Source organism: Trichomonas vaginalis, chromosome III, assembly GCF_026262505.1.
Source record: "Trichomonas vaginalis G3 chromosome III, whole genome shotgun sequence".
Classification (NCBI taxonomy): domain Eukaryota; phylum Parabasalia; order Trichomonadida; family Trichomonadidae; genus Trichomonas; species Trichomonas vaginalis.
Window position 1 is genome coordinate 26,271,890 of NC_067205.1, and position 14,873 is coordinate 26,286,762.

General features: G+C 29.4%; 5 protein-coding genes across 5 annotated transcripts, besides 5 other annotated features; 1 reads left to right on the forward strand and 4 right to left on the reverse strand.

Moving 5' to 3' along the window:
- Window positions 1-70: part of a mobile genetic element that runs on past the window's edge.
- Window positions 71-108: a mobile genetic element.
- A 1,138-nt stretch (window positions 109-1,246) lies between these two features.
- Window positions 1,247-1,283: a mobile genetic element.
- Window positions 1,284-1,531: 248 nt separating this feature from the next.
- Window positions 1,532-1,562: a mobile genetic element.
- A 2,894-nt stretch (window positions 1,563-4,456) lies between these two features.
- Window positions 4,457-4,663: a mobile genetic element.
- A 646-nt stretch (window positions 4,664-5,309) lies between these two features.
- TVAGG3_0767660 (uncharacterized protein) lies at window positions 5,310-7,619 on the forward strand (the record flags this gene model as incomplete). The annotated part of the gene is made up of 1 exon (XM_001322372.1): window positions 5,310-7,619. The coding sequence occupies one exon, from the start codon at window positions 5,310-5,312 to the stop codon at window positions 7,617-7,619; it is 2,310 nt and encodes a 769-aa protein (XP_001322407.1).
- Window positions 7,620-7,953: 334 nt separating this feature from the next.
- On the reverse strand, window positions 7,954-8,433 carry TVAGG3_0767670 (protein serine/threonine kinase protein; the record flags this gene model as incomplete). The annotated part of the gene is made up of 1 exon (XM_001322373.1): window positions 7,954-8,433. One exon carries the CDS (start codon window positions 8,431-8,433, stop codon window positions 7,954-7,956), a length of 480 nt encoding a protein of 159 aa, XP_001322408.1.
- Window positions 8,434-9,148: 715 nt separating this feature from the next.
- TVAGG3_0767680 (protein serine/threonine kinase protein) lies at window positions 9,149-9,633 on the reverse strand (the record flags this gene model as incomplete). The annotated part of the gene is made up of 1 exon (XM_001322374.2): window positions 9,149-9,633. A coding segment is annotated over one exon (485 nt), but the record flags the coding sequence as incomplete, so codon positions are not given.
- Window positions 9,634-11,542: 1,909 nt separating this feature from the next.
- On the reverse strand, window positions 11,543-12,133 carry TVAGG3_0767690 (ribonuclease inhibitor domain-containing protein; the record flags this gene model as incomplete). The annotated part of the gene is made up of 1 exon (XM_001322375.1): window positions 11,543-12,133. One exon carries the CDS (start codon window positions 12,131-12,133, stop codon window positions 11,543-11,545), a length of 591 nt encoding a protein of 196 aa, XP_001322410.1.
- A 115-nt stretch (window positions 12,134-12,248) lies between these two features.
- TVAGG3_0767700 (leucine-rich repeats (6 copies)-containing protein) lies at window positions 12,249-14,810 on the reverse strand (the record flags this gene model as incomplete). The annotated part of the gene is made up of 1 exon (XM_001322376.1): window positions 12,249-14,810. The coding sequence occupies one exon, from the start codon at window positions 14,808-14,810 to the stop codon at window positions 12,249-12,251; it is 2,562 nt and encodes an 853-aa protein (XP_001322411.1).
- Between the last annotated feature and the right edge of the window lie 63 nt (window positions 14,811-14,873).

Sequence of the window (14,873 nt, forward strand, 5' to 3'; positions counted from 1 at the left end):
TCTATATTTCAATTTTTTACGGGAATTCAATTCATTTTGAATTAAATCCAGCATATCAGCTTCATCTCCTGAGAAAGGGACAGACTAGCCCATTGTCACTTTTTAATTTAGCAAATGAACGCTTATGGAGTGGAGTTTTTGGGTAAATCTGATTTGCTTATAAATGAAATAAAATCAAAAGAAACCATATTGGCATTATATTATGCAAAAATAAATGATCTTACTTAGTACTTTTAAAGTTAATTTCAGAAAAAATTTGACACAATGGTATCCGGCACATACAAGTGGTGTACAACCAAAATATAAGTTGGTTTAAACATATATTGCTATATCTCATGATCTTACTTAGTACTTTTAAAGTTAATTTCAGAAAAAATTTGACACAATGGTATCCGGCACATACAAGTGGTGTACAACCAAAATATAAGTTGGTTTAAACATATATTGCTATATCTCATGATCTTACTTAGTACTTTTAAAGTTAATTTCAGAAAAAATTTGACACAATGGTATCCGGCACATACAAGTGGTGTACAACCAAAATATAAGTTGGTTTAAACATATATTGCTATATCTCATGATCTTACTTAGTACTTTTAAAGTTAATTTCAGAAAAAATTTGACACAATGGTATCCGGCACATACAAGTGGTGTACAACCAAAATATAAGTTGGTTTAAACATATATTGCTATATCTCATGATCTTACTTAGTACTTTTAAAGTTAATTTCAGAAAAAATTTGACACAATGGTATCCGGCACATACAAGTGGTGTACAACCAAAATATAAGTTGGTTTAAACATATATTGCTATATCTCATGATCTTACTTAGTACTTTTAAAGTTAATTTCAGAAAAAATTTGACACAATGGTATCCGGCACATACAAGTGGTGTACAACCAAAATATAAGTTGGTTTAAACATATATTGCTATATCTCATGATCTTACTTAGTACTTTTAAAGTTAATTTCAGAAAAAATTTGACACAATGGTATCCGGCACATACAAGTGGTGTACAACCAAAATATAAGTTGGTTTAAACATATATTGCTATATCTCATGATCTTACTTAGTACTTTTAAAGTTAATTTCAGAAAAAATTTGACACAATGGTATCCGGCACATACAAGTGGTGTACAACCAAAATATAAGTTGGTTTAAACATATATTGCTATATCTCATGATCTTACTTAGTACTTTTAAAGTTAATTTCAGAAAATAATGAAAATTACAAGTTTAAGGTTAATGAAAAGTGACAATGGGCGAGTTTGTCCCCCACTCTCCATCTCCTTTTTCTTCATCAACAATAGCTTGGATGGATACTGATATAGTTTGATTCTCTTCCACTATTGTCGGTTCGCTTTCCGACATGAGATAAAATTGAAGGTTTAACGTACTTTTGATACTCTGAGTTAAAAAAGATTTTCTTAACATAATTTGATTTATTGGTCCTTAAAAAATTCTGATTCAAAATTGAATTGAATCGAACGAGTTTTCCTTTTGAGTCATTTCAAATATTCATGAGAAAGAAAAAAATTCTAGCAATTTCAAATATTTTTGATTTGATTGAATTCAAAAGTGTCACAAATATTCAATGAGAAAGAGAAAAGAGATCGAATATGTTGTTTCTGAGCGAATAGTCAAGCAATATTTCGTTAAGTACAAAGATCAGCATCCGGAAAAAATAAATGGGTATATCAAAATGAGATTCCGCAAGAAATAGTTGAAAAATATCTAGAAACGAAGAAAACAGAAAATATTGATGAAATGTTACGCTGTACTCGAATTGTTCATGTTGTTGATCAAGATAAAAAAGAATTTTATCTTGAATTTTCAAAAAAAAAATCAAATTCATCACATATTAAACAAGAATCTAGATGAAGAACATCAAAAGGCTTATATAGATTATCTTGAAAGTTTACTCAAACTTGAAATAAAAAATAAAAATTAAATTAAATTAACCCTCGTTAGGATATCGTTGCAAATAAAGATCTGTTTCTCAGAAAGATCCTGATTTTCTGATAAATATTCTGTTGTAACTTCTACAAGGTTTAAGATATGAAAAACATTTTTGAATATTTCATCGCTATCAAATCTGCGGAAACATCTGGAATATAATTTCAAATATTTGTGAAGATTTGAATTCTCAATTGCATAATTAATTAAAAATTCATGTGAATTTAAAAAATCGGTAGATTAAATTTGCATGGGTATAAGAGGAAGTACACAATAATACCCCTGAACTACATACTCTGTAAATGAATAGTGAGGAGAAAGACTTCGCAGAATTTCAAGTGTTTTTATGAATTCTAAAGCCATCTCAGATGTTATATCGACTGCTTTATAAAATAAAACTATAAATTTGAGAAGATAAACAAAATCTTCGTTATTTATAATTGAATTCACGTCATTAAAAAAGTTGAAATAATTTGATATTAGTATATCCGAACATGGAAGAGCAGTTGCATATCCTGGGTAATATTTTAATAATTTTGTAAAGAAATTTGCAATTGCATAAGTTGAATATTGATTTTCGTACTCAATAATACTAGAAAAAATTTCTTTCTTGAGTAAAACTGCGTTTTGGAAGAATTCAACGTCAAGAATATTGTTTTTAATCAAAGCAATAAATGTATCGATGATATAGAGAGAATTGTCACTGCTGCTTATGAAACGTAATATCTCATCATATTGATCGGAAAATGTTGATAAATAAAGGTATTGTATGTTATCTAAAGCTTTAAAATGAATTAATTTTAATGAAAAAATGAAAAAAATCTGGTTAATATAATGCGATAAATATTCGAATAAATTTTCCAGTAGTATCAAATCTATTTGAAAGATATTCGAAGAAGTGATATTTTGAATTGTGAATTTTAATATTGTTTCATTTTGTGTAGATTGCTCGATAATGAAATGTATCAAAAGATTCATTGAATATGAGTCAATGGAAAAGCTTAAATCCTTAGGGATATCCAAAATAAATCTTAATAAAGAAGATTCGTCTTGAAAATTAGCTTCCGAAAGTTCTATTTCAGTCGGAGCTGGAAGATTCCGATCATTTATGAATCTCGAAACGACAGAAAATTTGTATTGTTTATATTTCATTATTCGAAATGATAAACTTCAAAATCTAAAATTTATTTTTTTACAATATATTTCATCCTATTGTCAAGGCTAAATTTTTCACCGGAAGTGTATCAAAAATTGATAAGATTTACGGTGATCTAATTATGACAATTCAATGCATCTCGTGATATAACGCAGATATAAACACAACTGATATTGCATAACTAATAATTGAGTCAAATAACTAAATTATGTGTTATATTTTACATATATTTCTTCAATTTTGTAATAAATGGATGTTTAACACTAATTTTTTAAGGACTTCGACTTTAGCATCACATAAATATGTTATTTTCTATATTAAAACGTAATTTTGGTGGTCTTAGAATAGAAAAATATGCAATATTCGTGGAGATAATGAGGGTTCTTAAACATGTTCTTAAAAATAAATAAAATAATACAAATCTTTATTCAATCTTTTGATATTGTTGGTCCTCTCTTTGTGAAAATACTTAACTTCAAAGAGTATTATGTTTTACCTAGTGAGGACCTTAAGTTTGCAAAAACATAATAAAAGTAAAATAAAAAAGATCGGATTTATCACAAAACTTTGAGTATTATAGGATTTAATATATTTTCTTAGTAGATTATATGATTTAGTTTCTTAAAATCTAAAGTATTTCTTGAGGAAAATATAAATTGAAATTCAAAAAGTAAAAAAAATGTAAACAAATCAAATTTTAAATGGACCAAATGTTGATTTTTCATTCGTTTTCTCATTATCGAAAAAAATTTGGAAAGCTAAGAAGTCAATAACAAGTTATATAATACAACAAAACCCACATCGGATATGTTTTCATCAAATAGTCTCCTAGATTTGTTATGAAATTAAAATATCATGATATTTTAAGGGCTTTTGATTTCAATATTAGAATTATTCAGTTATGTCGTGCTAATATCAATTGCTTTATACAATTAATCGTTTACAAGCTGCAAAAATCGAACAATAATTTGACTTTGTAAAAAAAGTGCGTCATTTTTATTCGTTATACTTACAAAATGTAAACATTACGAGAAACATTTACATTTGTAAATGTAACAAGTAAATACATCAGATTTAAATTGTAAATGTAGTTTATCTCTCTCATCTCCTTTTTAAAAGATATTACATACATACGAACGCATGGGTAACTCAATAATTAGCATGATAATAATTGAGGATAGACTGTAATCGTAATTTTATTTTTGGACTTATATTTCGACATTTTGAAGTCGCTTGAAAGTCTTGCAAATGATTAAATTTGGAAAATTTGACCTAAGTCTGCATTATTTTGATGACTTAAACAATTCTATAAATCTGTTTTCCTAAAAATTTAAAAAGATATAATTTCAATTTCCCTAAATTTATGTAATTCATATATCACCAAAATATTTAGACTGCATTTCGTTTGTCTGCACCTAATTAAAGTCTAAATACCAATTAATTTTGGAGTTGCATTGCTTTTAATGTAAAAATGCACGTTTAGAAAAAGACGATAACAATTAAATTACAAAATCGATAACGACGACGATTAAATTACAAAATCGATAACCTCTCAAATTTTAACTTTTCAATGAATCAAATTTTAATACCCATCAATTTTTCTAATTCACAGAAATTAAAAATAGGCCTATTAAAATTGATGCAATAAATATAAGTTTCATGGCATGAGCATTAATCATGTAAATTGAATTTGAAACAAATAAATAAGCAAACAAAAAAGCTAATAACATTTTAAGTCAACTTAATCATATTGAATTTTTTTTTAGAGAATGGGAAATCTGAGTAATACAAATGCCATTATATCATTAATTACATTTTTCCAAAACATTGGATCAGCAATTGATTTCTCCAAATTTCCAGTAACTGCAAAAGTTAAAGAATGGGCAGGATCATTAAAAAATTTCCTTAATTTACTTCAAAATAAAACAATTGGTTACTTGAATTCTCACGACTTCAGACTCATTATGGCAGTAATTGTTTTTAGCATATCAATAATTACTTTTATTCCATCATTCCTTCAAGGAATTCGCTTTAGACATTTGATAATACGTTATTTTATTTATTTTATGGTTGTTGTATTATGTTCTCTAATTACTATGTTAAATGTACCTCTTCTTGTCAAGATATTGGTGCCTATCATAGTGCCATATTTGGCCTTTTTGATGAGATTCATATGTTGTAGATGCTATAAAAATATGTTTGATGATCTCAAATTTGCCCCATCAGAAGAACAATTCACCATGCAAAAAACTATCATCACAACCGAAATGGATCCAGAAGAATATCTAAAAACAGTGAGAGAGAGCATTACGGTCAAAAAACCAATTCTTTGGATCGATATTATCAAAACATTAATTGGTATTGGATTATTTGTTTGCGCATACTATGGTCGAAACTTAATATATGTCTATCCTGATTGTGCTTTCTTTGGATCGTACTTATTTATTTCTGGTTTCACTGGCCTTTTCCAATGCATTAGAAATATTAAATACAAAGTAAAAGCAATTTTCAAGAAGCATGCATTCACTGTCTTCACGTTGTGTTTGGATATTTTCTATATTCCTATTTTGACATATTTCTTGCAAATGATGTTATTTACACATGTTCAATGTCCTGCAGGTTATTTCTGGGGTGCATCTAAAGCAGATTATTTGGCTAAAGGCCAAGGTTATTGTATGCCATGTGCTAATACATTAGAAGGTAGATATCCTGGTTATTCTGGATTTTTTAATAATAATAATAATTATACTCAATCCCATTATGATGAATTCAAATCAAGGAATCCTGGAATATACAATGAAAAAATATATACAATTAATAAAACAACTGCTCGAATATCCGAATATTGTACAATGATGTATTCAGGAAATCCAATTCGTGTTCTTAGATCAGATAATGCAATTTATTTTGATATTGAAATTTTGCAAAATAATCTATTATTTTTGTTTTGGGCTATCCAATTTATCATGATAGGAACTCCTGTTTTGTATTTTCTATTTATATATAGAGCCAGAAAACAACCTAAAACAATTGCTGCTTACGGGGAAACAGAAGAATATAGATGGCATGTCTTAATGAACAGAGTTGAAACTGTTGGTGCCAAGTATTGCAAAGATTTAACAGAAAACAATGCTTATTGGTCATGTTTAAAGATCATATACAAATTCTTTGTTCTTCTTGTGACAACATTTGCAGAATTCTCCCACAAGAGTATAATCATTTGCCTTCCAATGCATATTTTAATGTTGGTTACAACTTTAATAAGGAAGCCATATTTCTCGTTCCTTAACAACTTAATCGATATGATTTTATATGGAATTAACGCTTTTGTCGGATTTATGGCATTTATCATTGTTTATGCAACAATTCCACCCAAAGTTAATTCCGGATTTGTTGTGACAGCAGATATTATCGGTGTTGCAGCAACAATTGGTGTAATGATTGCAAATATACTTGATAAAAAGAAACTTGTTGATCCAACAAGACTCACTGATAATGATGAAAAAAGACTTAAATTACAGAAAGAAAAAGAAAATGCAGAGAAGAAAAAGAAAGAAGGTAAAGAAAAGGCCAATAAGGATAAAAAAGGAAAGAAGAAGAAAGATAATGGAAAGAAGAAGAATTCTAAAAGAAGGCATCCCAACAAGAAAGCTGATGATTTATTAGATTACTCAGATTATGATGAATATGATGAAAATGACAACACTAAATCAAAGAGAAAAAGAGGAAGCGAAGATGATATGAGTGATTTGAGTGAAAGTGAAGAAAAAATGCAAGAAAAATCTGAGAGTTTGGATGATAAAAGGAAAGAAAAGAAGAAAGATTTGTCAGATAATGTCAACGAAGACGAATTATCTGATTTAGAAAATGTCCAAGAATCTGATTATTACGAGAGTGAAAAAGATGAATCAAAATCTGATAAAGATAAAAAGAAACCTGAAAAAATAAAGGATAAAAAGAAATCAACAACAGACGAAGAATCAGAGAAAGATAAAGATAAAAATATATCAAAGTCAGATGAAGAATCTGAGAAAGATAAAGATAAAAAGAAATCTAAAAAAGAAAAGGATGAAAAGGAATCAAAATCCGAGAAAGATGGCAAAAAATCAAAGAAAGATAAAAAGAATAAGAAGGATTCGTTAGAAGATGATCCAGATGTTGGTCCAATTCAAATTTCAAAGGATTTGATCAAATCAATCGATGGAACACATGACATTTTAGATGAAGATATTAACATGGAAAGAATGGTACTCAGACAGAGATTCAACCTCCTTTACCAAGTCTACGATTTGATGATCAATGATGTTGAATTTTCAATTTTGGCTAGATTTTTAAGATTCATGTGCATAATTGGAATTATTGTAGCATTACCTTTCTTCTTTAATGACTCATTTCAATATAACAATTGCCAAATATTTAATTTTGATTATAACAAAGTGTACTTACCATTTTCTCCCGATACCCATGAAGAAGATAAATTTGACATTTTCGACACTTTGAGATAACCCAATAAATAACTTTATGAAAATGCCAAGATTACAAGAAACTTTTTTTTGAGTTCGAACTTCCGACAAAGAGAATGAGATATCATTGAAAATTAATCATAGGGAAACTCTAACTCCTGTCAATTGTTTTATGGTTAGATTTCCTCCATAAATTAAAAAGCACAAATAGTAATAAATTCAGAGCGTCAAGTTGGCGTAAGTGTCCTTTTAAGTGATTCATGAACTCATCATAACCCATTAATTTATGAAATAATAACATTCCATTAACAATATACTGTTAAATAAATTGATATGACGTCAAAAATCATTAAAAAATTTAAAAAATCATTTAATTTTATACTTTTGTAAGTAAATCATCAAGAATAAGTAATTGGCGTGTCAATACAATGATCTGCGGATCGTATTTAGTTGGAATTGGATGTTCTGGGAAAGGAGTGTCGTTCTCTTCGTAAATAAGCTCTTTGAGATCAATAAGTCCGTCAATTCCGATTTCTTTCTCAAGAAATGCGCAAATTGCTTCTGCACGATAGAATAAACTTTCGTTTCCTTGGAAAGAAGGAATTTCGGTAACAGTATTCTTCCTCTTAATAACTGATGGACCTTTTGGTTCGCTAAAGCTGTCGTCGTCGAATGATCCTGAATTTATATCTAATGCTTGCTGCATTACTTCGTTTTTACGGGCTTGTTTGACTGGATTAACTGGTTTTGCATGGGATAATGCACTTTGTGCAACTACGGGTCTTCTGGTGGGTGAATCAGGTTGAACTAAACCATTAATTTGATTCATTTCTTCTAATTGGTTCAAAATTCTCATTTTATTGGCTTTTGCTTCTGCATGATCTCTTTCCCATATCCTCCTCCTTTCAGCTGCATCATCTGTGAGAAGTTTTTTCCTACTCTTATTTGGTGATGATTGTCTTGGAGGAATTGGATCTTCTTGAGGAAGGAATGGATTAGGTGAGTTAAATTCATCATATATTCGCTTTTTGTTGAGCTCATGCTCTTTGCGATTATACCAATAATCTCTTTTTAGATCAATTGCTGGTTCTGGTTCAATATATGTAGGTGTTGGTACAGGAGATATTTTCTTTTGCTCCGGTACGTGGTATTTCTTAACTGGATCTTGAATTCTGTAAGCATGTTTCGAATCTGGTCTTTGTTGATTAGCGCTTGGTGGCCTTTCGATCCTTGGAGAAGGATTTGAGCCGCGTGAAACTCTTTCTGCTATCCAATTCTTAATAAACTTGCGAGATAAAATTTGATTTATTGAAGGACGGGCTTTTGGATCAATTGTTAAGCAGTCTGAAACAAGTTGACGTAAGTCGCTAGAGTATTGTGAAGGGATTGGATCGTATTTGCCACAAATAATCTTCATGAGTAAGCCATTCATGTTCTGAGCATTAAATGCATGTCGTAGAGTGCATAACTCGTATAATATACATCCAAGTGACCATATATCAGTCTTAGAATTGTATTGCTGGCCTTGACAAATCTCTGGAGATAAATAATAAGGAGTTCCTATTTGAGTTTTACACATTTGAAGAGTAGAGTCTAATACTTTCGAAATTCCGAAGTCGCCTAGCTTGACATCACCTGATTTTTTAAGAAAAACGTTTTGACATTTTAGATCTCGATGAAGAATCTTACGATCATGAATATGTTTGATTGCAAGTGATAGCTGAATAAAATCGTGTAAAATTTCGTTTTCAGAAAAGTGTTTCCCTCTTTGGGCTTCGATTTTTTGTGATAAATCTCCGCCATCAGCATACTCCATGACAATATAAAGGTTGCCACGTTCATGAAAACTCTCAATATATGATACGATGTAAGGGTGTTGAAGGGTTTTCAATATTGTTACTTCTTTCAGAGCATCTTGTCTTTCTTGCTCCGTAACTCCGTATAATCTAATTTCTTTGATAACATACTTTTTGTCTGTACCTCTTTCTTGAACAAGGATAGCTTTGCCGTAGCTTCCCTCGCCTAATTCTTTAATCTGTTTGTACTTTTCCATCATTCTTCAAAATTGCCAATTTTTTGTATCAAATTGTAAAAAATTTGAATTCACCTTCTAACGTCTTGATCTATTGTTATTGTACATTATATATATAATATAATTCTTGAAAATTGGAGTGAATAATTGTCAAATGATAACGTGTTTTTTTCTACCCAGATTTGCTTTACTTTTACCACCTCTCGAAAGCTGGGGACACCGCCTATCGTTGGGAGTAGCTATTAAATAGAACCACCAAGGGCATTTTTCGAACTGCCGGTGTAGTATAGTTGAAACATCAGACATTTTGATTCATTATGCCAAGGTTTGATTCCAATTTAGCGGAATTTTTTCTTTTTTGGATCATGAATTTTTTTTTGGGTCACTATAAGATTTGTTTCATGTTCTAAATCTGCTGCATATATATCTATTTTTATTATTTAATATTTTAAAAAATCTATTGGATTGCCAAATTTGAATATATTTAAAATCATAAAAATCCAAAAAAACTATAAATATATGTTTTATGCATAGTGCTGATACTCAAATATCAGATTACTTAGATCCATGAATAATATCCGAATTTTTTTTCTTAAAATTAAACTTCAAAACTTCTTCCAATCTTATTCTTAATCAATTGTAAATTTTTAAAACCATTTTTTAAAATAATTTTGCGTAAATTTTATTCTCATGTTGTTTTAATCGAAAATTGATACATTTTCAAAAAAATAATATTGACTTATGAAATTCATTTTTAAGGTGAAATAGTATTGTTTTTATTAAAGTATATGAATAATATATAAAAAATTAATGAATAATATAAGCAGATTTTTAGTTTACAAAACAAATATGAGCAATGCAATTTCAAACTTCTGCTGGCAATTTCGATATTGCTCAAGTTTGTAGTATTTGTGATACCTATAACATCGGCTTAATCAAAATTCGATTTTTCTTATGAGTTATTGAGAAAATTTGATTGCAATGAGAAGGATTTCGACGTTTTTGATAAACTAAGAGCTGAGCTTTAGGGGTTCAGTTCATTTATGGCTGTAGTTTGATGCGTAGATCTCTTTTTTATTGTAAATTCTTTCAGCATGGAGATCGAGAATGAATCTTTTGAGAACTTTATGAGTTTTTTACACCCGTAAAGAGGTCCTTCGAGGAAAGATAGTCCAGACTACATGAAGATGTGGGTTAACCAAAAAAATCCGATGGTTTCCCCATATTCATGTAGATCTTCGAAAAAATGAGCACCAAAAAAGCCAAAAAAATAGGCTTTTTATTGGATTTGTACACTAGATCAATAACCTATTTAGGATCTGACACTCTTTTTAGCCAGAGATATGAGGTCCTTTCTAGGAAAACGATCTATTCATCCATAAAAAAAATGAATTATCGTTTTCCCCAGAAATTACATGGGGAGTGGTAAAAGTAAAGCAAATCTGGGTAAAAAAGAGATCAATCAATTTTCAATGTTAACAATAGTATTCCTTAGGTATTTCCTGCCCAATATCTTCTAGATGAACTATAAATAAATGATATATCAAGTAATTAATCAATTTTCTAAATGAATTAGAAAAATTATTGAATATTTCTTATCAATAATCCGTAAAAACAAAAAATACTACGTTTTTTAAAATAAAAATGGTAATCCGCATATTTTTTATTCTAAATAAAACAAATTTGAAATAATTATGTTAAATCTTTCTTAGTAACTGGAATTGTACAAAATGTATCACTTTCATAGTTCCTTGGAACATTAACATTTGTTGCAATTTGTTGGTAGTTAAGTGTTGCATTTGTATCTGTTACATCTTGAATTCCAGTATATGTTAAACTAATATTCTTCATCTCTCCAAATACCATATCTGTATAAGCAATGTTTTCAGATACAATTACAATTTCTGTGCTGTTGCAAAGAACGAACACATCTTTATTGATTATACAGTTTGCGCCAATAAAATGCATAGCGCCCTATTGATTCTATTGATTCAAGATAAAGATGAGTTACATTACTTTCAGTAAATGCGCTTTCTGCAATATACTTGAAATTGGAATAAAATGTAACATTTTTACACGGACATCTACAGAATGTATAACTTCCAATTCTTTCAAGTGTTTCTGGAAATGTTATGTTTGTTAAATTACTATTTGAGAATGCATATTGATAAAGAATTGTACAATTTGGCTTTATAGTCAAATTAGTCATTGCACAACCGGTAAATACATAATCATAAATTATTCTTATTGTTGAAGACATATTAAGAACCAAAAGATTACTATCTGAAAATGCATATGGATCTAATTTTTGTAAGCCTTCAGGAAGATCAAGATATATTAATGTGCTGCCCTTTAAAGCATAATAGCCAATATACCTCAATGATTGTGGTAAAATAAGTGTCGTCAAATTGGTAAATGCTAAAGAATAAGCATAAATACTCTGCATTTCATCATTGAAAACTAACTTTTTCATTGGAGTATATGCAAATGTGTAATTTTCTATAAATTGACAGTGTTTTGGCATATCTATATTTGTTAAATTAGAATAAGCAAAACAATATTCATCTATATAAGATATGTCATCTGGTAAAGAGATATTTGTAATTCCTGAATAATAAAATGCATATCGATTAATATACCTAACACTTCCAAGGAACATAAATTGTTCTTATTTTACTATATCTGAATAAACTATATGAGATAGTTGTAATTAAATCTGGAATATTAAAGTCATCTAACCATGTGCCTGCAAATGCATAATCACCATATGACCTTAGGGTTGGTGTGTATGTAATATTTCTCAAATGACTATTTTGAAAAGCGTAATCAGAGATTGAAGTGAGATTTGATGTAACATTAACGTATTCGATGCCACTATTTTCAAATGATCTATAGCCAATTGATGTCATTCTTGAAGGAAGTGTGATGTTTTGTAATTTGCTTCCTTGAAATGCATAGTTTCCGATAGATGTCATTGATTGTGGTAAGATGACTTCAGTAAAGTTTGTATAGGCTAATGCATAGTCAGATAAACTTGAAACTCCTTCTCTAATTTCCAAAAATTTTAGTGGGGTATATGCAAATGAGTAACTATAAAGATATGTTGGACCTGTGAAATTAATTTTCATTACGTTGCTGGAGTAAAAAGCACCTGTATTAAATGTTGTCACCGATGCCGGAATTGTAACATTAGTAATATTACTATTTCTGAATGCATAATCATAAACATATCTAAATCCCTCTGGTAACTCAATGGTTTCGAGTGAGCAGAATGCAAATGCATCGGCATAAATATAATACATTGTACTTGGTATAGTGATATTTCTAATATTTGAGCCCATAAATGCTTCATTATCTATTTGCCTCATACCTTCTGGGAGTATGATTTCGTCACAAGGAGTATTTTCAAATGCTCGTGAGTATATATACCTCAATGATGATGGAATTCTTATACTTAATAGAGTTGAATCTTTGAATGTTTGGGAGTTGATAGTGGAAAGCCCATCAGGAATGTAAAATGATGTTATCGATGTATTGGCAAATGCTTCACTTTCAATCGATGTGAATGTGCTGCAAACTGTTACATTCCTTAATGAAATAACATCTCTAAATGCATTTGTTGATACTGAATAAAATCCCTCTGGAAAAATTACATATTTAAGCTTTGACCTTCGAAAAGCTTCGGATCCAATTGAATATAAGTTTGGTGGAAACTCGATTTCCTCAAGATTTGTGTTGATAAATGCCTGATTTTCAATATATCTACATGTTACTGGTAATTTTATTTTGATTAGAGCAGAATTCATAAATGTTTCGGCTCTTACTATTGTTATTCCTTCTGGTAATTCAATCTTTCTAATATGACTACCTTTGAATGCACCTGAACCTATATCAATAGAATGGTTGAAATATAACAATTTAGCTATTGGACTTGATGCAAAAGCATAATTTCCAATTGAAGTCAACGTTGATGGAATTCTGACAAAAACAATATTACTATTTGCAAATGCATATTCTCCAATGGTTGTCATACCTTCAGGTAATTTAATAGACTCAAGAGAACTGCTAGCAAATACATATGTTCCGAATGTTGTTCTGTTTGTTACTCCAATGTATTTGATAGATGTTGAGCCAAATGAATATGAGCCGAGGGTTGTTACTGAATAAGGTATAGTTATACTAGGGAAAGAGCATCCATAAAAAGCATATGAATTGATATATTGGTTTCCTTCACTTAATGTTAAATTTGAGATACCTGTATGATAAAATGAATAACTTCCGATTGTATTGATATTTGAATGAATTATTACATTTCTTATACTAAATCCAGAATAATATGATGAAGAATATCTATATTTAAATAAACTATCAATAACTGTTCTAGTATTATTTGTAAATACCAGATCTGTTATTGAACCTGATACGAAAGTTGAATAACTTGTACTACTAATATATGGGAATTGAACATATTTCATTCTAGCACCACAGAATCCGCTATCTGATATAGATATTGTTCCTCCAGAAAATATTAAGCAATCAATAGTTGCGGAATAAAATCCGTATGAATAAATACTAGATACAGTTGCTGGAAAAGAGATATTTGTTATTACATTTGAATAAAAACAATAGGATCCAATTGTTCGTAGATTTGTGTCATTGAAATTAACATTAGTAAGTGTGGAAGAATAGAAACAATACTCACTTAATGATGTTACAGATCCATTAAAATATACATTAGATATTGTTGAATATGAAAAAGCATAAGAGTTCAATGATGATATGCCATTACATATGATTAGGTTTTCTAGTTTCCGACAGTTTTGAATGCAATATCCACCGATTGATGCAACAGTTTCATTAAATATAACATTTTTAAGGGAAGTGCAATCACAAAATGCATATGAACCGATTCGCATTCCGGATATTGTAAAAATGGCATCTGTAAGTTTTGTACAATCAGAAAATGCATACGATCCGATTGTTTTCAGTGAATCTGGGAAAGAAATGTTAGAAAATTGAGCATAGTAAAAGCAGTAATCTCCAATACTGGTTAATCCTTCATTTAACTCAACTGACACTAATTTTGATATCTGTGCAAAAGCATAGTTTCCAATAGATATGATTGTGCTTGGCAAAACTAAACTTGTTATTGAATTAGAATAGAAAGCATAGTCTTTGATATATTTAACTCCTTCATCCATTGTTAAATTTTTTAATTCTGAACTGTAAAATGAATAGCTTCCAACTGTTTGTACATTACTTGG